A 25,872-nucleotide genomic window follows, 5' to 3' on the forward strand; every position below is an offset into this window, starting at 1 on the left:
GCACCACCAAACGCACATGGGGGCATATATTTCAAAGAATTGGTCAATAGTGGGATTGCTTTCCCATATTATATTACTGAAACTTGTCCTAATCATAGATTTGATTTGCATGCTTTCAAGAAATGAGTTATGGTTTATTCCATACTGCGCTACAATGGGATAAAATTGTTTCCTGTTATGATATTTACCATGCACCTAATTCCCTTTTCGTGCCATGTTGGAAAATCCATTGGTTTCTTTTTAAGCAGGATGTCCGGATTATTCCAGATGGCAAGCGGCGAGCGAGGACCTGGTTATTTTTAGAAATTCCCACCAAGCTGTCCAAAGAGGTGCTTACATAAATACTTTTAAAGCAATTATTTTTCCGGAGGATTTGTCGAATGAAGAGGGGATTTCCTGGCTGTGTGACTGTTCAATGTCTAACCAGAAATAACCCAATGGGTTGGGTTAGATATATTTTGAGATATACTGTATCAAGGAAGCACTTGGACAAATTTGGGGGTTCGAAACCCCCACATTCCCTAGATTTTTGTAACGTCCTGAGACTTATTGGTGCTGACTTATTTTGCTGGGCAAGATCGTCTATCACACAAGATCATCCTGAGTTCACTTCAATCATGGGGTATAATTCAAGCAGATCAGGTCTGACAGGCTGGAGGAAACGTTAATACCAAGAAGAAGAAGAAGCTGTTACAGATCTTCTACAAAACTGGTAGCGAGTGCCCTCCTGTATGCAGCAGTGTGCTGGGGGAGCAGCCTCAAGAAGAAGAATGCCACACGCCTGGACAAACTGGTGAGGAAGGCAGACGCTGTCACTGGCACTGAGCTGGACAGCCTGACATCTGTGGCAGAGCAAAGGACACTGAGGATGTGCCTTTCCATCATGGACAACCAGCATCATCCAATGCACAGCATCATCTCCCGACAGAGAGCAACGTTCAATAGCCACAGACCCACAGCAACAGCGGGTGTCATCACCCCATAGCTTCATTAATTCCTCTATTTGCAAGAAACCTACAAGATAATGCGCTCCAGAGAAGAAACAAAAAAGAAAACCAAGTCTATATTTTCTCACAGGTGCACAAAGAGAATGTGCAAAGAGCAAGGAGGCAAAAAGTGTAAACAAGGCTTATCTTTGGCTTCTTTTTTTCCATCCATCCATCCATCCATTTTCTATCCTCCCAAGGGTCACGGGTATGCTGGAGCCTATCCCAGATGACTTTGGGCGAGAGGCGGGGTACACCCTGGACTGGCCACCAGCCAATCGCAGGGTACATATAGACAAAAAAACATTCACACTCACATTCATACCTATGGACAATTTAGAGTCTCCAATTAACCTAACGTACATGTTTTTGGAATGTGGGAGGAAACCGTTTTTTTTTTTTCAGTGGCTGATCGATCGGAGCATTCCAACTAATGAGTGTATGACGATTACGCCTTGATTGTGGTAAAAAGAGTGTCAGTCTTACTTGGTCTTTGTGGTTCTTGATGGGCAGACAAAGAATACTTTGCGTCTTGTAACCAGTGATCATGTCTACCTCTGCGTTAAATCGAGGGTCCTGTTAAAAAAAAAACACAACACCAAATCCATAAATAGTGCATTTTTGAGAAACTCAACTTGACAAAAAAATGTTAATCAATCATTGATAATTGATAATCAAGCATTGATAATTTCTTACAAATGTATTTTGACTTTATCCATCCATTTATTTTCTATACCGCATGTATTTAGGGTCACAGGTGAGCTGGAGCCTATCACAGCTGACTTTGGGCGAGAGACAGGGTACACCCTGGACTGGGCGCCAGCCAATCAGGCACACTTAGACTTTATTCTGGTAAAATTACTTGAAAATGAAGTACTTCATTTTATTCTTGCAACGTTGACTTCAGCCACATAACATTACGACTTTATGATTGTAAGGTTTCAACTTTTTTTCTCAACACGTAACGACTATATTGCTTTTTTTTCATATCACCGTTTAAGTAAAATTCCAACATTTTTCTTCATTACAATTAGATTTAGAATTGTATTTTTAAATTTGTAAAAATACAAATTTTACAAACTTTAGTCTCATAGGATAACAGCTTATCTTGCCACATGACACCTTTATTCTTGTAAGATTTTGCCTCAATGTCTCGAACAACGTTTAAGTCGGGCAATATGACCTTTATGCTAGGTCTCAAAGTACAATACCAACTTCATTCTTGTGAATCTCGTAACATTACGATATTACTCCTTGTAGCATGACATTTTTCCCCTTATAATGCTACTTCAGTCACATGAAACTATAATTGCATTCTTATCATATTCCATTTTGGCTCATAAGAGCCCAATTTTTGTTGTAAAAGTAGAGATTAGATGTTATTCTTGACGTTTATGATGTTTTCTTGGAATATTTTTAAGTTCTCGTACCATTAAGACTTTTTCCTCAGACTAAATTTTTCTCGTTAAACTACAACTTCAGTCTTGTAAGATTACAAGTTTTTACTAAGCAATAAACAACTTTTGTCTTGCAATATTCCAAATTCTATCTTGTTACATTTCAAGTTTGTCATAAAACTATGTCGTATTGCTAGAAATGTACTACTTTTTAAATAACTTGTGAAGTGAAACTATGATTTTATTCTCTCCTCCGTGAATCACCACCTTACCGTGGTGGAGGGGTTTGAGTGCCCGAGTGATCCTAGGAGCTATGTTGTCTGGGGCTTTATGCCCCTGGTTGGGTCTCCCAAGGCAAACAGGTCCTGGGTGACTGGCCAGACCAAGAGTGATTCAGAAGACCTTTATGAACAAACGCCTGATGGTCGGGCTCTCACCCGTGGGGCAAAAACTCGGGTGTGGGAGGAGTTCGGTGAGGCCATGGAACACGACTTTCGGACGGCCTCGAAGAGGTTCTGGCAAATCGTCCGGCGCCTCAGAAAGGGGAAGCAGTTCCCGGTCCACACTGTTTACAGTGTGTGCTGATCTCGACTGAGGATATAGTTAGGAAGTGGAAGGACTACTTCGAGGCCCTTCTCAATCTCACTGACATACCTTCCATAGAGGAAGCAGAGTCTGAGGACACGAACGCGGACAGTTCCATCACCGTGGCTGAGGTATCTGGGGTAGTCAAAACGCTCCCCAGTGGCAAAGCTCAGGGGGTGGACGAGTTTCGCCCTGAATTCCTCAAGGCTCTGGATGTTGAGGGACTGTCTTGGCTGACACGTCTCTTCAACATTGCGTGGAAGTCGGGAACAGTACCCCTGGATTGGCAGACTGGGGTGGTGGTCCCCCTTTTTGAAAAGGGTGACCGGAGGGTGTGTTCCAACTATAGGGGGATCACACTCCTCAGCCTCCCTGGGAAAGTCTATTCCAGGGTGCTGGAGAGAAGGGTACGACCCTTAATCGAACCTCGGCTACAGGAGGTGCAATGTGGTTTTCGTCCTGATCGCGGAACACTGGACCAGCTCTACACCCTTGCATGGGTACTGGAGGGTACTTGGGAGTTTGCCCAGTTTGTCTACATGTGCTTTGTGGACCTGGAAAAGGCATTCGACCGTGTCCCTCCCGGTGTCCTGTTCGGGGTTGCTCCTTGGAGTATGGGATTGTTGGCGCGCTACTACGTGCCATTCAGTCCTTGTATAATCGGAGCAGGAGCCTGGTTCGCATTGCCAGCAGTAAGTCAAGCCTGTTTCCGGTGAACGTTGGCCTCTGCCAAGGCTGCCCTTTGTCACTGATTCTGTTCAGAATTTTGCGTGAGGTCGATAGGCGGATCGGCGCAGCGTCTGCAGTAATGCGGTCGCTGTACCGGACCGTCGTGGTGAAGAGAGAGCTGAGCCGGAAGGCAAAGCTCTCAATTTACCATTCGATCTATGTTCCCACCCTCACCTATGGTAATGAGCTTTGGGTCATGACCGAAAGAACGAGATCACAGATACAAGCAGCTGAAATGAGTTTTCTTCGTAGGGTAGCGGGACTCACCCTAAGAGATAGGGTGAGGAGCTCAGTCATCCGGGAGGAGCACAGAGTAGAGCCACTGCTCCTTCACATCAAGAGGAGCCAGCTGAGGTGGCTCGGGCATCTGTTCCGGATGCCTCCCTGGTGAGGTGTCTCGGGCATGCCCAGCCAGGGAGAAGGCCCTGGGGCAGACCTAGGACACGCTGGAGGGATTATGTCTCACAGCTGGCCTCGGAACGCCTTGGTGTCCTCCCGGTGGAGTTGGAGGAGGTGGTCGGGGACCGGGAAGTCTGGGCTTCCCTACTAAGACTGCTGCCCCCGCAACCCGGACCCGGATAAGCGGAGAAAAATGGAATGGAATGATTTTATTCTCGTGAAGTTAGTACTTTTTCTCACATTACGGCCATTCCTGTAAAATGAAGTCTTTATTCTCTTAAAAACACGACTTTCAGTCTCATACTGTAGGATTGCAACATTACAACATTGTGACTTTTTGATGCTCCTCTTACTGAAGTCACATAAAACTATCATTTTATTCTCATAAGATTACGGCTTTAATCATGTATAATTAATTTGTCTTATTTTTGTTGTAATATGACAATTTCATTGTTTTATGCTTATGACATTTTTCTATAACATTACAACTTTATTCACATATTACTTTTGTTAGTTTAGTTTAATTCAGTACATCTTATATTTACAGTTTCACAATTCAACATGTCTGAAAAGGAGTAGGAAGCAGCAGATCTTATTTAATCCTACCCCCTTTCCATATTTGAGCAATCACTAATGACTTTGTTCACTTCCTGGTTTCAATACATACATGATTCACAAAGAGCTAGGGACATCGGGGCACCTGGGTGAAAGCCCAGGATGAAGTCAAAGCGTACCACGATCTCCGTGGGCAAACCCACTGATGATAGGATGACACCCAACGGTGCATCAATCATCAGTATGGCTACCGCCACATTGCAAAGCGCTAAACAGGATGCTCCCAGAGGGAAGCAGCCATGAGCCCAGAGCGCCACAGAGCTCCAACAGCAGGCTGTTCGGATCCGTGCCGCCCAGCCCAGATACCAAACAGCCTGTTTGTGCACATCCAGAAAGGCCAAGCCCACCCGCAGAAGCCGCAGTGCATCCCAAAGTTCCACCCACAGCCCAACATCCACAAACCCTCCGCAATCAGTAACTATAACTGACATTTATTAGGGCCCAAAAACAAAACAACACAGTAAGAATATGAATAATAATCATTATAATGTATAGTATAAAGTTGACACGTTTTCCTTGTCAAAAGCGAGTGGGAGAAAGCCCAGTTTCATGGAATCCCTTACCTGCATGTTCCATTAACTTACTGTATATACTGTATACAACTTCTATTATTAACTTCTATTACTAACTATAACTGAATTCATGCACAATATTATGCTACGTTAGCGTATTATCATAAAAGTATAACTTTTTCCATTAGTCAATTTTTTTCTTAATAATTCAGAATTCGGATATTTCAGATTTTATTCTCAAACTGCTTCGATTATTTTATGCTTGAAAATATACCGTATTTTCCATACAATAAGTCACACTTTTTTTCTTGGTTTGGCTAGTCCTGCGACTTCTACTACGGAGCGACTTATATATGTTTTCGTTTACACAGCCGTTTGACAGCCGCGGGAGGGCGCTCTAGGCTTGTGTTATACATGCGGCAAAAAAGTATTTAGTCAGCCACCAATTGCGCACGTTCTCCCACTAAAAAAGATGAGAGAGGTCTCCAATTTTCATCATAGGTGGACCTCAACTACGAGAGACAAAACGATAAAAAAAATCCAAAAAAACACATTGTCTGATTTTTTTCAGATTTTTTTATTTGCCCATTTTGGTGGAAAATAAGTATTTGGTCAATAGGAAAAGTTCATCTCAATACTTTGCATTTTTGGTTATATACCCTTTGTTGGCAATGACAGAGGCCAAATGTTTTCACAAGGCTTTTTACACACTGTTGCTGCTATTTTGGCCCATTCCTCCATGCAGAGCTCCTGTTTTGGGGCCGTCGCTGGGCAACACGGACTTTCAACTCCCAACTCCCACATTTTCTATGTGGTTGAGATCTGGAGACTGGCTAGGCCACTCCAGGACCTTGAAATGGTTCTTACGAAGCCACTCCTTCGTTGCACAGGAGGTGTGTTTGGGATCATTATCATCCTGAAAGACCCAGCCATGTTTCATCTTCAATGCCCTTGCTGACGGAATGAGGTTTTCACTCAAAATCGCACGATATATGGCCCCATTCATTCTTTCCTTTACACGGATCAGTCGTCCTGGTCCCTCTGCAGAAAAACAGCCCCAAAGCATGATGTTTCTACACCCATGCTTCACAGTAGGTATGGTGTTCTTTGGATTCAACTCAGCATTCTTTCTCCTCCAAACACGACAAGTTGAGTTTCTACCAAAAAGTTCTATTTTGGTTTCATGTGACCATATCACATTCTCCCAATCCTCTTCTGGATCATCCAAATGCTCTCTAGCAAACTTCAGACGAGCCTGGACATGTACTGGCTTAAGCAGGGGGACACGTCTGGCACTGCAGGATTTGAGTCCCTGGCAGCGTAGTGTCTCACTGATGGTAGCCTTTGTTCTCTCTGCAGTCATTCACTAGGTCCCCCCGTGTAGTTGTGGGATTTTTGCTCACCGTTCTCGTGATCATTGACCCCACGGGGTGAGATCTTGCGTGGAGCCCCAGATCGAGGGACATCATCAGTGGTCCTGTATGTCTTCCATTTTCTAATAATTGCTCCCACAGTTGATTTCTTCACACCAAGCTGCTTACCTATTGCAGATTCCGTCTTCCCAGCCTGGTGCAGGTCTACAGTTTTGTTTCTGGTGTCCTTTGATAGCTCATTGGTCTTGGCCATAGTGGAGTTTGGAGTCTGACTGTTTGAGGTTGTGGACAGGTGTCTTTTATACTGATAATGAGTTCAAATATGTGCCATTAGTACAGGTAACGGGTGGAGGACAGAGGAGCCTCTTAAAGAAGTTACAGGTCTATGAGAGCCAGAAATCTTGCTTGTTTGTAGGTGACCAAGTACTTATTTTCCACCATAATTTACAAATAAATTCTTTAAAAATCAGACAATGTAATTTTCTAGATTTTTTAAATTCATTTTGTCTCTCATAGTTGAGGTACACCTACGATGAAAATTGGAGACCTCACTAATCTTTTAAGTGGGATAACGTGCGCAATTGGTGGCTGACTAAATACTTTTTTGCCCCACTGTGTAGTGCAGGGGTGGCCATTACGTCGATCGCGAGCTACCGGTAGATCGCCAAGGTAGTTTGGGTATATCGCGTAAACGTCACTTTGTAGTTCAGTCAGCTGACATTAAGCTCCCCTCCTGATTTGCGCTTGCTCCCCCGCAGCGTTTCAAGCTACACATGAAGATGCAACTTCCATCTTTATTATTGTGATTATGGATGAACTAACTCAGCGGTAAGATGTCTATATGTATATCAAAAGTTATCTGTTCACTTGTAGCGGCTAGTTACGTAGAAAAAAAGTGTATTGTTTACTGGCTTTGCTTGGCGTCATGAACTCTACTACAGAAATTAGTGTTTTCTACACGTTCGCTTCTTAAACTATTATTTCATGATGAAATTAAAAATGTGCCCATTGGTGAAACCTTTTCAATATGTTGCCTTGACTTCGGCTGCATTGACTTTTGCATCATCATTTTAAATTCTTGTATATCGGTAATGTTTGATAGCAAATGCTAACTGGATGTAACACATGAACTGTGTGCCCTAATGAACGTTACATAGCTAATTTGACTGACATATTAGCAGTACTCAGGTTATGTACACAACTATTTAGGAGTTACGTGTAATTATCTTTATTTCCATTTTGAAGTAAATTATGATAGCAACTACTTTGATTACCTGTAAACTTTGAAAATGTGAAATACTAATCATTAATATTTACAATAGAATTTCAGAGTTTACTGGTTACATTTTGTATATGTTTTATAGAAAGAGGTAGATCATTTTGACTTGTACTTGCATGCTGAGAAAGTGCGTGCACTCCTGGTATACATGTATAACGTACATAAATGCATACTCATGTATTTTTGAAATAAATATAGTCAATATATATACTTTCTATATTTATTGTAGTAGATAGATCTTTGGGACTTGGTCATTTTAAAAGTAGCTCGCAGGCTAAAAAGTGTGAGCACCCCTGGTGTCGTGTATGTGTCAGGTTGTTACACTTCAATGCCCCTAGATGGCACTAATGTGTTGGCCATATGTGGAGTATGTCTTTTTGTGCCGTCGCTATGCTAGAGACAAGATGTTGAGATAACCAAGAGATAAGTTTCTCTCATTTTAATTGATATATGAAGATAAAAACAGCCAATATCTGATACTCCTATCACTCCTGTACCACCAAAAATTTACAATCAACTTAGAAAGCTAAGGTAGGCACACGGAAATGTTTTCAAGTCAAAACAGCAAAGTATTTGATCGTTTCAGCCTCTCATCCACACGGAACCGGCGTTCTGGGTGACCTGAAACGGTATTTTTTGAAAACAGCTTCCAGGGTGGGCAAGAATGATGACATCACCGACCCACCACCGCCTCATTGCCGTCACGTGACCAGAAGTGAGCTTTGACGACAAACCAACATAATATCTGAATATTTTGACGGACATCACCTCAGTCGACATTCTCCTGCTATTTTGTTGTTTTATAATCCATAATGACTCACACAAGTAATTCTACTTCTCGTAAGATGACGGACTTATGCGCATCAGTTCTTTCTTCTTCTATGGTTTGGAGTGTCACGTGGTTCCGTCTGCGTGCCTGTTCACAGCGCCACACGCCGCTAATAAAGACAACTGAGAAGGACGGACCACAAATGCCCCCAAAAGAAACTCATATTCTGAAGATTACAAGCTGCAAGTGGTGAAATATGCAGCCGAAAACGGTAATCGAGCAGCAGAAAGAAAGTTTGGAGTGAACGAGAAACTTGTGAGGGACTGGCTAAAAGCGTAGGCTACTCTAACTGCAATGAAGGAAGCAAAAAAAGCGGGACTTACATCCCGAGGTACGTGTTACCACGCGCATGGGCGCCGCAATTTTTGAGAAATGTGTTGGCCGTGGCCGGCACGTAGGGGAAGTAGGGTATCAGAGGGGTCGCAAGTGTGTCGTATTTAGGGAGCAAGTGATTCGTGACACCCACATGCTTGCAGCTCGCCCTCCGTTGGTAGCTTTTAGGTTGTGAGTGCGGCGTGTGACTCGTGCGCGTCAGGCAAGGCTGTCATACGTTTCACTCACTGGGGACATACGGTGTGTGGGCATCGTACGAGGCTCGTGAAGCCCACTCACTTCGATTGCAACATGGGCGTACTGGCTTCCTACGGCACCTACGGCTATCATGACCGGGACAACCAAAGTGTACAGCGGGTAGAGCCGCCCGCCATGGCCGGATAAGGTGCATTAATGTCTGATACTATGTGAGCAGCCTCCGTGCGTCCAAGGAGGTCAGGAGAACCGGAGTGTACAGCTGGAGGAGTCGCCCGCCGCGGGAGCAATGTACACAATGTACTTTTAAACTTGCGACACACGCACTCCTCCTCTGCTTTGCTCTTGCGACCTGGCCCCGTGCAAGGTTTTCCTGCGTGCACGCAGAAAATTATTAGCTTTCCAATTTTCTTCCTTTGCGTGCTTGAAAACCCTTGCGGGCCACGTGCGTGTCTTTTGCGATTTTACCCACTTTTGCACGTAACAGGCACGTAGGCGCACGTACGTCGGGATGTAACTCCCGGGCTAAAAGCTAGATGGCCACAGCTAGAGGACCAAGTTCATAAATGGGTGCTTGAACAACGTGCTGCTGGGAGAGGCTTGTCAACAGTGCAGTTACGTCTCCACACCCAGGTAGGTTCCAAGACGATGAATAAAGATGACATTGCGGGTTGTTTTATGTTACGTTACCATACCACCTATTCACGTTACGTTAAGACGCCTCTTTTATTGTTATTACTATAACTTGCATTTCAAGATGAAATGGCTGTTCTTGGTGTGTAAGGGAAAAACAATTACGACACTGTCCAAGTACTTGTGTCCATGCACAGTACTTGAACACATAAGAGCACTCATGCTAATTGCACAGCATGCTCGTGGGCCAGCATCATCATCTCCTGGTTGCCTGACAACCACATAACAATGAGCAATCAGAGGTCAGCTGGAGAACAACAACTGTGAGCTGTGTTCTGCTCACAGAAAATGTCCTCACACTCGAAGACAGACATACAAGTTTTGGTACTTTGATAGAAACTATTTTCAGTCCGTCGAGGATTTCGTGGGCTTTTTTTGTGATTGTTGCGGCCTAAAGTGTCTTTTTAAAAGTTGCAGCAAAAGTTGCAATGTTTTGAGGCTAATATTTTTCAATAACGTTCCATCCGCTTGTGATTTTGCTTTGTAATCTTTGTAACCTTAACCCCCAAGAACCAATCCACACACCAGTCTTACTCACTGTGTTTTTTAAAGAAAGGGCTAAAAAAAACATCACACTGCAACGTAACAGGTGGATAACAACCGACAAGACACGACTAACGAATAATGCAACTATGTGAGCTTTAAACATGTAACTTAACGACTATTTACAACAACAGTACAGCAGAGCATGCTGGGAAACAGGAAGCTTTGCTGTCAAACCATAGAGCCGTACGTCAGCGTCGCCGCCATATTGGATGTGGTAAGGCTGCACTGTAAGTGAATTCAAGGAAATTGACTTCATAAAAAAACCAAAGAAATTTTAATTAATGCCTCACGTTTATACAAATTTTCTTTTGGAAACAGTTAGGCACCAAAAACAATGTATTTGATCTTCTCAGATGGCTAAGATAAGAACTTTATTAAACCCACACAGGTAGTGATTCACGTTACTTTTCATGCAGCAGTTTTAATGCAATAAAATAAGAATATGAAATAAGAGCATGAAAGTTATCAATGAAAATAATATTCAGCACATTCATGTATTTTAAACGATAGCCCTTTCACTAAAAAAAAAAAATTATCTTTCCAAAAATAACATAAATCAAGGCACAAGAAGCATAAATGTGTTCGTATATAAAATATGTAATACATGAATGATCTACTCAGAGATGGGTTGGGTAGCCAACAAAACAACTGTACTCATGTAGGAGTATTGTTACTTTACGACAATTTTACTCAAGAAAAAGATATGTGATGTTACACATATCGGTATGGGTATCGGTTGATATCGGTTGGTAAGGGTTGGCCAATATCGGCAGGTCGGTTATCGGCGAAAAAGCCAATATCGGACATCCCTAAAAATAACTATGCTCTCAGAACATAACAACTGTGCAACTCTATTTTTTGTTCCATAAAATTGTATGAATTCATTCCCAACAGTGTATGACAGTGGAGCCTCAGTTAGCTTGTTTTTTGGTTAAGGTAAAAAATTGACACCAAAATTTTGTAGTATCCATGTTTGTAGTATAATATACATATAGTATGGTATCTTGTTGTGTTATGAATACAGTGTAAAAGTCCATCTGTATTCTTAAAACCTTGTTTTTAACTTGAAAACGTCCCTCTTTGTTATCTTTATCCTTTCATTCATCATTTATATGCATTTTGAAATGTTTTCTGCATGTAAGACTATAATTGTAAAAACTATAGTTGTAAAACTATAAAAATGTTTTCATTACTTGGATTCACATTATTTCTTATGGAAAAAACTGATTCAGTTAATGTCCGTTTTCGGTTAGAGTAATACCTTCTGGAACACATTCATGACGCTAACCCAGGTTCCACTGTATCTTCATTTCGTAGTGTGTCTCTTTGTGCACTGTTTCCAGTATGTGTATGTCACATTTCATCACCGACGCGTTACATTTACGGTCGTTACATTTGGCTGAGCGCCACCGATCAGCGTTGATTAAGATACGTAATGCCCCAAGTTACTAGTAGAAATGAACGTCAGGCGTATCTTGACAATGTATTCAAAGATAAAGGGTTATGTGGGTGTCTTGTAGAGATGGTCAAGTCCGACTCGTTACTGAACCATTCCACGTTCTGGCATCTTTGTTTACACATTTTTCCTGGGTCTCACTGCCTCGCTGGCGATAGCTGGCTAGCTCGTTTTTGTCCCACAGGCGAGCTACAAGTAGCTGTCATGGTCATGATACCTTACTTAAAGTGTCACTTCACAATCTTGCTCTCTTGTTATCATTATAATACTTGTGGTTTGTCTTCAAAACACGAGTTGTGTGTCGAAGTGGTTCAACATAAACATGTACCGTAAATTTCAGTGTATAAGCCGCTACTTTTTTCTCAAACTTTGAACACCGCGGCTTATAAATCGGTGTGGCTAATATGTGGCTAAAAACTACATTTCCCATGGTGTTTGGGGTGGTCATGTTATAATCTTGTGACATCTACTATACTTCAGAACTACTACTAATTGTTCAAATGTGTATTTTGGAAAACACTATTACTAAGATAGTAAAGGCAAAAAAAAAAAAAATTCAGGAATCAACCATAAAACGCTGAGAAGACACCATTCTCGGCGTTTGCTAACCGTTTGCTCTCGTTGAGTGGAGCCGGTTATGCATGCACACACTCCAGTTTAAAGTAAGCACAATACTACTAAATATCCTAAAATCAAATGTAAAACATTGTTGGATTTGGATTATTCAATAAACACCATAAATATATCACCAAGACTCCAGAGCCTGTTATGTTAAATGAAAACAAAAAAAAGAGGGGACGTATTAGTGCAGCAATGGCGTTGACGCATACCTGCATCTGCCGGGGGGATCCACGCACAATGATGATTCAAACGCGGCCACAAAGGTCCCACTGTACCATGGTGGGTGGTACAGGGGCGTACACAAGAAAGTCAAGTTAAAGTTTCAAGTTAAAGGCATTGGATTTGAGGATAAGCGGTACAGAAGATGGAGGAATGGCAAAGGATTTGGCTGTCAAGACAAGGAAACATGGCTGCTGCCAGTTGAAGGACGACACAGTTCAGAGAAAGAGAGAGCGAGCGACTGACAATGTGTGTGATGCAAGAATTAGGACGCTGTTCAATTCTGACACGGAAAAGCACAGGCTATTGTTATCTACCACATGTTACATGCACTATTTGGCACTGTTTTTAACTAGCTGTGTAAGGTTCTGCGGTGTTAATTAGCAGTCTTGCACCACTGTGTGGTACGTATTGTTTGGGAAAAAAACATTTATTTTATTAAAAGTTTAAAAAATCTTTCTGTCTAATGTCTTTCTGTGCACTAAATATCCCATTTTATGACATGCACAACTGCGACTTACACACTGGTGCGGCTTATACACCGGAATTGACGGTAGTGTGTCCAGCTTTAAGATAGTAATGCTATCACAGGGGTCTCCAACAGGTAGCTCATAAGCTAGCAGTACCTCACCAGCTGATGTTGAGTATTTCACCTAAAGAATTTTGCTTTACCTCTTAGTATTTTTATAAGCATTCTATTCAAACATGACACCTGTATTTAATGACAAATTATATGTTTATACAGGACAGATTTCTATAACAAAAATATTTAAATTGCTATATTATTTTGTTAACTGTGTTATTTTGAACAAAAAACTATATTATTGAACAATTCATTTCCCATGTATTTGTATTACTCTGAAACAGGCATCAAATTAAATTTAGGATTGTGTCCAATAGTACAACATATTGTGTACTAATAGTCACATAAGTACTATTGGACTACATAGGTCAGGTAACAAAAGGAGGCTGAACATTTTAGACTCTCACTTTAAGTGCTCTCAGCAACTTTGCCATAAAAAGATCAGTTTTGCAATGTTCTCTGCTCATGTTCTGCCGGTTGTTGAAAAAAGTTAAATAAATAAGTTAATAAATAAATACATACGTCCTAAAAATTTCCATGTAGCCCACCACCGCAGCTTCAAAAAATCAGCAAAGAAACCTTGTATCTGTTGTTTTTTTTTTATTATATACATTTTTTAAATTATATATATACAGTATCAACGGACAGCTGGACAGCCCTGACGTAAATAGTCAAAGACATGTAAATAAAAGAAAAACAGTGAGGTGTATTATTAATGTTACTTATGATTAACACTATATATTATCATAACTGTGGCTTATTTGGTCTCAAGAAATGTTGACAATAATATCTTACGACAATATAGCATCAATTTGTAGGACAATAAACATTTCAAAAGGCACCTGCATTGTTTTGTGACTTGGTTAAATAAAAAAGTCTGTTTGTCCTTTCATTGTACTTTTAAAAAAAATTAATGTCTCGTCTCGTTCTCGGGGACCCAATCTCGTGTCTCGCCTTGTGAGTTGGGTGTCTCGTGACAGCCCTAATAAAGACACACGTAAAATAGATTGCAGATTGCAGTAGATCAGTTTTGTGTTTGTGCTAAAGGAACTACAGTTCCCATGATGCATAAAGGGCTGACGCTCACACAGTATTATGTTTTGAATCCTTATGCAGCGATCGTATTTTGATTTGACAAATCATCGGTAAGTTTGATCAAATGTAGAAATGTTACTACTAGCTGTTCAACTCCGATGGAAAAAACAGCCACATGTCACGAGCGAGTGACGCTGGGAACACTGAGTTAGGTTGGATTGCAAAATGTATAGTGTGCGTAAAGTGCGTGGAGCAATGCAATAGTTCAACAACAAATATTGTCGCATTTTTATCTTGCGAGAACACGTGATGAGTTGACACCCCCACATGTACTCCTTGGAAGATGACAATTTTATTTTCAGTAGATCACGACTCTTGAAAATACACCACTTTTTTTCTTGTAAGATTGCCATTTTGCCTCATAAGATTACGACTCTTGAAAATAAAGAAAATATTCCTTGTAATATTACAACTTTACACTTGTAAGATTCCGACTTTTTTATTTCAATATTGCCACCTTTTTTCTTATAATTGTGATTTTATATTTGTAATATCTTTTTTCTCATCAATAGTGGACTTTATTTTTGAAAAAACGTATGATAATATTACAAGGACAGACAACTTTTCCTATAATCAATTTCAATTTCTGTAATTGGTCAAGATTTAATTCTCTTAAGGTCACAACTATTTCCGTTTTATACTCGTAACATTGAGAGTTTACTTTAGTCGGACTACAGCCTTTTTTCCTTGTAATATTATGACTTACTCTTTTGTTTTAAAAACAAAAAAGCCTCTCAGAGAAGCTAACATCTTTACCTGATAAGCATTCTTGATGTTGAGCGGTTGTCCCGTGGCCGCTACGTGTCCCACTATACCTTTGTTCCACTCTAGTCGGATACAGCTGCTGGAAGATTCTTCTAGCGTGGAACCCTCGGCCACGTCAAACAGGCGGCTGACTAAGAATTTCTTGTTGGAGCTGTCTTCGCCCACCTGTTAAAAAAAACGTAAGATTCACATAAAAGTTAGCATTGTCAGTTGGGAGGAGGTGGAGGGCAATACTGCAGCAAACTGGAGACTGTGGACTATCATAGTAAGTTATCACAGGGTTTCCGCTACGTGTAATTGATCGTGGCGTTGCGCCACAAAAAAAATAAAAGCCACCACACCTTAACAATTTGTTGTTTTTTTTTTTTAACTTGAAAACAGTTTTAAGTAATATATTATATGAATGTACAGTCAAACCTGTCTGTAGCGGCCACTAAAGGAAAAAGGCAAACGTGGCCGCTATAGGCAGGTGGCCGTTCTATACAGGTGGCCGCTAAGACAGGTTTGACTGTATATATATATATGCTATATAGATAAATGTATAGCTTATTATTTACACACATATTGACCACAGTTAGTTTGAAACCGATTTAAAATATCATAAAAATGTTTCACTGCGCTTTATTTTGATAAGCATGCACCAGAATTGCCTGTCTGCCTTGCAGGCATTTGCGCATGTGACCAGATATGCGACACCTCTTGTGTTGACTTTCACTTTGTTTGTTATTATCGGGAGAATAAACAATAGCCCGTAAAATGTGTAGCCAATTGACGACAGCTTGTCACATGCTAAGCCTATATATGCAAGCATGTGTGATCGCTCACGTTTCAATAACATTCCACTTTCTGGCATTTTTGTTTACATGCCTGGCCGGCGGCATCTATCTAACTCGGAGCTACAAGTGGCTAATACGTTCATGAGACACATCAATCATCGATCATCATCACAACTTACTTTTTTTAAAGTGTCACTTAACAATCTTGCTCTCTTGTTATCATTATAATACTTATGGCTTGTATTCAAAACATTAGTTGTGTCGAAGTTGTGCACCTGAAACACGTCGTATGTCCTGCTTTAGACAGTGATGCTATCACAGGGGTCTCCAGGGAGCTCACCAGCTGATGTTGAGTAGTTCACCAAAGAATATTTACTTCATCTCTTAGTATTTTATAAGTGTTCTATTCAAACATGACACCTGTATTAAATGAAAAATGAGCACACTGAGTGGAGACGTGCTTTGTACATAAAGTACAATTTAAAAGTTGGCAGTGCTCTCAGCAACTTTGCCATTAAATTAACAGTTTTGCAATGTTCGAGGTTCATGTTCTGATAAATTGTTATTTGTATTTTTTTTTTATTGCAGATGCCGCAGCAGCACAACACAGCGGGGGCAGTCTGCCCTCCCATGAAGCCCACCACCACAGCTTCGATAAACCCTAGAGGAAATCACTGTAAAAAAACAAAAATAAGTAACTTTTGTAATATTACTTACATTTTGTCTGGTAACATTGCAACTTTATTGTTGTACAACTACTCTCGCTCAATTTTATGATTTCTTGAAAATAGTCATAGCAAAGCTTATTTAATCCTACCCCCCATCCATTCCACAACTTGGACCGTACATATTATTCACTTCCTGTATTCCATGTCATATTTTTGTATAATACCTTTCCCAATATGGAGCCCTGGGGTACTCCACACGTGATATTTAAACTCCCAGGTGTTTATTCTCCTAACTTTACAAATTGCTTCCTGTTTGCTAGGTAACTTTTAACCCAAATCAAGACTAATCCTCTGATTCCGTACCTTTCTAATTTTGTTATTAAAATATTGTGATTATTGTATCGAAGGCTTTTGTCAGATCCATAAATACTGCAGCTGCACATCTTCTGTTGTCTATAGCATTGCTAATTTCCTCCGTGATTTCGATCAGTGCCATAGAAGTTGAAATGTTAGCTCTGTATCCGTATTGACTACCTGCTAGTAATTTGTTGTTATTAATAAATTTGTCCAACCTGTTGTTAAATAGCTTCTCAATAATTTTAGAAAACTGAGGTAATAAGGAAACTGGTCAGTAGATTGTAATTTGATGTTTAGCTCCATTTTTGAAAATTGGAACCACTTTGGCTATTTTCATTTTGCTGGGAAATTTTCCAGTCGGAAATGATAAGTTACTAATATATGTTAACGGTTTTAAAATCTCACTGATGACCCTTTTAATTGTTTCCATTTCGATTCCATTACAATCGATTGATGTTTTTGCCTTCAAATTTTTGACATCAGTGATTTCCTTTTTGGTTACAACAGTGAGAAACATGAAATTGAGATTCCTATCAATAATATCATTCCATTTGTCCATTGTCTGGAGTTTTGGAATTTCTTCTTCCAGTTTTGGTCTAATATTTACAAAATAATTGTTGAACATTTCAACTACCTCATTCATGTCATTCCTGTTAGTGTTTCAAAACATAAAATACTGAGGGTAGTCTGCTTTCTTAATACTGTTCTTTATAATACTATTTAGCCGCACGGTGGTCTAGTGGTTAGCATGTTGGCCACACAGTCACAGTCTGGAGATCGGGAAGACCTGGGTTTGATTCTCCCTTGGGCATTTCTGTGTGGAGTTTGCATGTTCTGCCCGTGCGTGCGTGGGTTTTCTCTGGGTACTCCGGTTTCCTCCCACATTCCAAAAACATGCATGTTAGGTTAATTGGCGACTCGAGCCACTACCTGTCTTTTCTTATAATGTTCATTGTAAATTATGAACACTGGAAGATGATTACTGATGTCAGTAATTAACAGGCCACTAGTTGTGTTATTATCACAGTATTATGGATAAGGGTGGCACAGTAGTCTGTTATTCTGGTTGGTCTAATTATTTTAGCATATAAACTCAAACTATACATTGTGTCTGTGAAGTCGTCTATTTCCTTGTACTTATGTGGATTCAAAAGATCAATATTGAAGTCTCCACATATAAAAATAGTTTTTTGTTTATTATTTAGTCGTTCAAACCTTGACTTTGGAGTTCTACACACACAGCTTATTAACACATTTTTGCTTTTTTCTTTTCAGATTTCAATCGTTATACATTCTAGGATGTTGTCAATAACAAATGACGTATTCTTTACCGTTTTGTAGTTCAGATGTTTGTCCACGTATACAGCCACACCTCCTCCGTTTGAATTGTTCCGAAGAGTACATATCATTTCATTTCATATCCTTCCAGCTCAAAGTCCATTCCTTTGTTTGCATTAATCCAAATCATGTTCTCTTCAAAAAGTAAGTCAAATATGTTTTTGTGTAAATGAAGGTGATTTTATAGTTCCCTTTTTCATATCATATAGCCAATAGTAAATTTAAAAATTTACACTTAATCTCACGATCGGTATCGATATCGGTCGATTTCACTCATGGATGATCGGTATCAGAATCGGCAGCATAAAACCCTGATCGGAGCATCCCTAATTATTAGTTTATTATCACAAAACTACAACTTTGTTTTCATAATATTGTGACTTGTCAAAAATAGGACTTTTATTGTTGTAAAATTGCATAAATCACGATGTTCTGAGTTTTACTATTTCGTGGTTGCGTACGCAATGCCATTCATTATTGATACTGTACAAAAAGAAAAAGAGACCATAGGCAAAAGAATACATTGGCAGACTGGCGGGGTAACATGTCGTCAAGTCTCCATTCTGACTCCCATGGCAGTGAGACAGATTGGTCTGGTGGCAGTATGTAAACAAAAGTGAAAGTAAAATTTAAATTAGACATCATGAGACGCCCAGTGGGGAAATCGACATTGGTTGCATGCTGCTGTCCAAGATGCTGAAGCGTGGCGACCATCATTAAGGATAAGTATGGTATGGCTTGTGAAAGGATCTGCTCCGACTATATAAAACGGACAGTGACAACAGCATCAGCGGCGTAGTGTTTTCATTACTGAAGCACTTCCATCTACACTTTAGTGTTTAAGACCAGCCTTTAAAAGCTCAAATGTTGGCAAAAATGTGGATTGAATGTCGTTTTCTGTCATGTATTCACACTGTCGTGATCTCTTGATGGCAAAGGCAAAAAAATATTTCTCTCTTTGCACACGGTTGGATTGTTGAGCTGCAGAAGCAAGGCCTCTCGCAGCGTGCCGTTGCTGCTGAGGGTGGATGCAGTAAGACAGTCATTGGAAACTTCAAACATCCTGAGGGTTATGGAACAAAAAATGTCAAGTGGTAAAAAAAAAATGGCACAGGCCCTGAGCCGGAGGATCTGATTGGCTGTCCATCAAGACCCGGGACAAACCTCGGCCCAAATGAAGGTTGTTACTGGTGCTGAGTGCAGTCCAAAACCATCAGACGGCATCTGTGAGAGCAGGCTTTTCTAACAAGAAAAAAGTCTTTGAAGGGCCTCGTCTCCTTCAGCGCCACAAAATTGCCCTCGATTGTGTGTGAAAATGACTGTTTTTTTCAACAGGACAATGCTGCACTTCACAATGCTGGCAAAGGACTTACTACACAGGAATAAGCTCTTTTGGACCATCAAAGTCAACTGAGAACATTTGGGGATGGATAGCAAAGGAAGTTTACAAAAATGGACATGGCGCAGCTACTCATTACTGAGTCTTATTTTGAAAATTTTATTTGAAAGTTTTATGGGGCGTTTTGATCAGCTGATGAACAGCCTTTTTCACTTTATTGCTTGTTTCCAATCAATTTCTTACTCGATTTTTTTGTCTCACTCCCATTTCTCTGCTTAGAAACTCCTCACGATCCAACAGTGAAAAATGTCAATTCTTGCAAATTCTCACCTTAAAATTTTGATCGGGAGTGTGTTATGACTTCAGTCCCGTAAAAATCCTACGTTTATAAAATTACACCTTTTTTTCTGTAAATTTCAAATCCATAGCAGTAAATATGATGCTTTGTTCGGGTAAGTCCTAGACTTAAATTGAAAAAAGAGGGTGGGACAACAAGGCTTTAACTCATTCAATACCAAAGACGCAGTTAAACCTTTTTAATAAACCCCAACGCCCGATCCCAACAACGTATTTATACGTCTTTTAGATTTTTTTGCCCAAGAAGCAATATAGCAATTTCAAGCCATAAAAATGGCCGCAACGTGGTAGAAGTGCATTTGATAAGAGCTCGGCAGGGATCATCTGAATGGAAGAATCACACATGACAGGAAGGAGGAAGTGAGAGAGCATGGACGAGTGTAGCGCGCTGAAGGTTACGCATTGTAGGGAAATTTTTCAGTTACAAATGTGAAAACTGTAAATAGTTCATTGTGTTATATTTGTAAATAGTCATTTTGATGTAAAACAACCCCTTTTTGTGTTGTTTACTGTATGTTGTGGAACAGTTGTTGGAGATATTTGAGCTGTCACAAAAGAAAAACATTTTTGTATCAAAGTGAAATTTAAGCTTGAAATGTATCTTTTCACAAAAAGCTGGTTTTCTCTCTTTTCTAGTCGGGAACTGAGATTTTCCTGAAACTTACCAATGTTCTGTATTTGTACTCTTTCTTTTGGTAGGTTCCATGTTTATATAGCCATAGAACACAATATTCTGTGTGCCTTGAAGGATCGGTCAAGATCATCTAAAATGTATTACTGAAGGGATTTTCTTTTGAAAAATGGCTGGGATTGAATGAGTTAAGAGGGCATCAACCCTCCTTGTCCTCCCTTCTTACCAGAAATAGCGAGTAGCGGTCTGCAGCGATGAGTTGGTTGATGTGTAGGAAGATCTTGTGGCAAAGTGCTGTCACATCCAGATGGCTGGCAACGTCCTTCACCAGCCCCAGCAGTCGAGTGCAAGGATCCCCCACCGCCCGTCCACCGCCCCCATCTTCACCGTCCACTGCCACCCCACACCCCTGCTCAGGGGGTGCACTTGGGCGGTCGGTGTCACTCAGGAACGTCACTGAGCCCTCAGAGTCTTTAACCACGATGGGTGGGAGCGGGCGGTCAAACTCCGAGGCAGAGATTTTGCGAGGCGGCGTAGCTGGGGGCTGGTTGGTGGCTGCAGTTGTCGGCGCCACGTTGTCCAAGGTGGGGGGGCTGTCTTTGGAGGTGGCCGGTTTGATGGTGTGGACGCGTTCGGCGAACCAGGCGTTTACCATCTCCCTGTCAGAAGAGAAGACGGAGCGGAAAAATGACACCTTTTTTCAAAATATCACCACTTTCTTCTCAAAAGTAAACAACAGCTTACAGTTTTCTGCTACATGTCATGACTAAAAAATATTTTCTCAAAATATTAACATTTTATTACAACCTTTAGCTTGTAAAGTTACAATTTTGATTCATAATATCACAACTTTATTTTCATACTATCACAACTTTCTTCCCCGAAATGATAGGATTTATACATTGAATATTGCAACTTTTAGCTTGTAAAATTTGGATTTTTCTCATAATCACAATCATAATCATTGACTCTCATTACTTTCTTGTAAGCGTTACCTAATTCTCAGTTATGTTCTCAAAACAACCTTTTTTTTGTCATATTAGTACAACTTATCTCGGAAAATTACATCTATTTTCGACTGTGGTAATAACAAAATAATTACTGCTTTTTTCTGTAAAAACAAATAAACACTTTCTATAATCGCATAATTGTGACTTTACTCTCGTAACATCTGCAGCAATATCCCGGCTTCGCTCGGTTCTGTATAAAAAGCACAGAAGGATGAATATTGGATCTACCGTTACGACTGTGCTGTGGCTTTTGACACCAACTCTGTTTGCTCATAAGACATAAACAAATTAATAATCTTAAATGAATCAATAATTAATAATAATAATAATGAGTAAAAATATGCTCAGTCACTTGGTGATCAACATCGATCCCAAAGGAACAGCTCATGGTCCAAAGGATATCATACCATGTGTCAAATTAAAAAGCACAGCTTATGATCCAAAGCATACCACATCATGGGTTAACGCCTATGTTTTAAAAAACTGATATAACATACAGAACAACTTTGATTTATCTTGTATTTTTAGATATATCCCAGCATACTGTATCCCCGTGACCCTTGTGAGGATAAGTAGCATGGAAGATGGATGGATGGATTGGATGGATGGATGGACATTTATTTTTTTAAGTAATACAGATATAATTACTTTAACATGTATAGTGTATATTTATACATTATATTATTGAAATAAATATATCTAGACACATAATTACAACTGTATTATTTCAATATATACATTTTTGATACGTACAATTATATTCTAATTATATTAAGTGTCTGAGTAATATACAAAGTGTAGTATTACATTGACAGCGACGACTTATCCAAAAGGTTACAAAAGACCCCACAACAACATCCAAAGAACTGCACGCTTCACTTGCCTCAGTTAAGGTGAGTGTTCATGACGCCATAAGAAAGACACTGCGCAAAAATGGCCTGAAAGGCAGAGTTCCAAGACAAAAACCACTGCTGAACAAAAAGAACATAAAGGCTCATTTCTTTTGCAAGAAAACATTTTGATGATCCCCAAGACATTTGGGAAAATACTGTGTGGTCTGACAAGACAAAAGTTAAAGTTTTTGGAAGGTGTGTGTCCCATTGCATCTGGCGTAAATAACGCTGCATTTCAGAAAAAGGACATCATACCAACAGTAAAATATGGTGGTGGTAGTGTGATGGTCTGGGGCTGTTTTGCTGCTTTAGGACCTGGAAGACTTGCTGTGATAAACGGAACTATGAATTCCGCTGTCTACCAAAAAAGTACTGAAGGAGAATGTCCGGTCATCTGTTTGTGACCTCAAACAGCAGGACAATGATCCCAAACGCACCAGCAAGTCCACCTCCGAATAGCTGAAGAAAAACAAAATGAAGACTTTGGAGTGGCCTAGTCAAAGTCCTGACCTGAATCCTATTGAGATGCTGTGGCATGACCTTAAAAAGGCACTTCATGCTGGAAAACCCTCCAATGTGGCTGAATGACAACAATTCTGCAAAGATGAGTGGGCCAAAGTTCCTCCCCAGCGCTGTAAGAGACTCATTGCAAGTTATCACAAACGCTTGATTGCAGTTGTTGCTGCTAAGGGGGGCCCAACCAGTTATTAGCTTTAGGGGGCAATCACTTTTTCCACACAGGGACATGTAGGTGTGGATTTTTTTCTCCCTTAATAATAAAAAGTTTCATTTAAAAACTGCATTTTGAGTTCAGTTGTGTCGTCATTGACTAATATTTACATTTGTTTGATGATCTGAAACACTTAAGTGTGACAAACATGCAAAAAAAAAATCAGAAAGGGGGCTTACACTTTTTCACACCACTGTATGTCAGATAAATTTGTGCATATTTATGAATTGTATGTATTATTAAGCATATGCAACTATATGATTACATTATATTATTGAGTTCATTATATTTGTATAATCGGATTATCAAGCATCTTTAAGTATCTAACTAAAAGCTAACCAAGCCAATGTAGTTATATTTTACTATATTATATGTACTGTATTGAAAATATACATTTGTTAAGGGATTAAGTTTCAGTTATAATCATTACAATTATTCCATTCATATTATAGATTTTAATAAATCTATATCATATCTACGATACTAGGATTCAATTATATTATCTAATTATATTATCTAATCAACAACGTATCATTATTATTTGGAAAATTATGCATCTGAAATATACACTTGCAAAGTTTTAGCCATTTATATCACATTTTCGCGTTTTTCACACAATTTGAAATATTTGACATGAATGGACAAAAAGTACAAAAATAAGGAGGACGCATTTGCAAGTAGAAAAGTATTTACGACGGCGTGTAATTACCACCAAGGGTAGATTTCCAGGGAGCAAATTTAAAAGGCTCGAGTTGTAAAAGTTAATTATTACAGCAGCCTGTGCATGAAGTCCAAGTAAAGAGGATCTGACTTCAACCACTACTATGTATACAAACAATGCAGACATCAAAATTACATCAACGCAATAGCGACAAGCTGCTCTTTACCTGGATGCCTTCCTGACAAAATAAGAGTGTGTGAATTGGAGGTGATCGTCCAGCCACGCTTCCATCATGTCGTCCTCCATTGGACAGCAAGTCAAGATTAGCGTCTCTCTCCACAATGCCTCAACGCCGCTTCCATATGGGCCCAAAATCACAAAAACGGCACCGCTCCCTCCCTCGATGACTGACGGTGTCCTCGTCTGTTGACAGAAGACACGGAGACAGAAAAAGACAAAGACATGGAGGAAAACAAGCCTTCCTCTTGTTGAGATAACACACACTGAGAGGCTGCACGAGCAGTGCCGTAGCTTCGCTTACAAGCTCCCCAGGGGGAAATTCCCGCCGGACATGATTTCTCAAGCTGTGGCACACAAGCCACCGACAACAAAATGCAAAATGCAACAAAATATACTATTTTTCATTCAGGACGTATAATTGACAGATAGATACTTTATTGATCTCCAAGAGAAATTCATATTTCCAGCAGCTCTGCAAAAACGTCATCATAAATTTAAACTCTTAAATCACAAAATAAAATAAAACAACCAAGGCAAGACATGAGAGAAAAGAAAAATAAGAAATAGAATCAGAATAAATAAGAATAAATAAACAAATAAATATGGGAGAGATCATGGAAAATTTGTAGTGCAATAATGCATAATTAGTAATAGCATTTTAATTAAGTATTTTTATTTATACATCATTTATAAATGTAATATTTGGAATTACATGACAATTGTAACCTACAAAACGTATTTTTACATATTTATTTTAACACTCTTTAATTTTATTTCCCAATCATTTTAAAATTTGGATGAATGGATAGATGGATGTACTGTAAATATTCATTTATTTTTCACTTAATTTTCACCAAATGTCAGTGTTTTGGTGTTTTTTTCATGATGGAAAAATTGCAAGAATTGACATTTTGCACTGTTGGATCTTAAGGAGGTTTTAAGAAGAGCTTCAAAATGCAAAAAGAGCAAATGGGAGTGAGACAAACATTTTTGGAGTTCGCAACTTATCGCAAATAAGTGTTAAAATGAAATAGGCTGTTCATCAGCTGATCAAAGGTTTAAGACCACAGCCTTTAAAAGCCCAAATGTTGGCAAAAATGTGGATTGAATGTCATTTTCTTTCAGGTATTCACACTGTCGTGATCCCTTGATGGCAAAGGCAAAAAAGCTTTCTCACTTTGGAAACAATCAGATTGTTGAGCTGCATAAGCAAGGCCTCTCGCAGCGCGCCATTGCTGCTGAGGTTGGAGGCCGTAAGATAGTCATTTGAAACTTCTTCAAAGATCCTGAGGGTTATGGAAGAAAAAAGTCAAGCGGTAACCCAATGACTTCCAACGTTACTGGCATGACAAGGATCCCACCTGAGATGTTTTCCACACGGCACAGTGGAGGGGACTTCATCATGATCTGGGCTGCTTTTTCCTTCAATGGAACAATGGAGCTTCAAGGTTGTGCAGGGGCGTCAAACGGTATGACTATGTGGAAATGTTGCAGGGGGCATCCCTCGTGACTGAAGGCCCTCGTCTGTGTGGTGATGACTGGCTTTTTCAACAGGACAACGCTGCACTTCAATGCCTGCCTGACAAAGGACTTCTTCAGGGAGAATAAGATCACTCTTTTGGACCATCCTGCGTGTTCCCCAGATCTAAATCCAAATGACAC

At 39.9% G+C, this 25,872-nt stretch overlaps 1 protein-coding gene across 8 annotated transcripts in view; it reads right to left on the reverse strand.

Moving 5' to 3' along the window:
• pde5ab (phosphodiesterase 5A, cGMP-specific, b) overlaps positions 1 to 25,872 on the reverse strand; it is a 93,105-nt gene that overhangs the window by 36,764 nt on the left and 30,469 nt on the right. For 4 of the 8 annotated variants that reach the window (XM_054753694.1, XM_054753692.1, XM_054753695.1 and 1 more), the window contains 4 exons: positions 24,197 to 24,393; positions 20,903 to 21,335; positions 15,202 to 15,375; positions 1,473 to 1,562 (listed from right to left, as the gene is read on the reverse strand). In XM_054753694.1, coding sequence (XP_054609669.1) covers positions 1,473 to 1,562; positions 15,202 to 15,375; positions 20,903 to 21,335; positions 24,197 to 24,393 — 894 coding nt within the window. Of the gene's footprint in view, positions 1 to 1,472; positions 1,563 to 15,201; positions 15,376 to 20,902; positions 21,336 to 24,196; positions 24,394 to 24,511; positions 24,703 to 25,872 lie in introns of those variants that run through there. The other 4 variants (XM_054753696.1, XM_054753693.1, XM_054753702.1 and 1 more) reach the window with 4 other exon arrangements.

Source organism: Dunckerocampus dactyliophorus, chromosome 15, assembly GCF_027744805.1.
Source record: "Dunckerocampus dactyliophorus isolate RoL2022-P2 chromosome 15, RoL_Ddac_1.1, whole genome shotgun sequence".
NCBI classification, from domain to species: Eukaryota; Metazoa; Chordata; class Actinopteri; order Syngnathiformes; family Syngnathidae; genus Dunckerocampus; species Dunckerocampus dactyliophorus.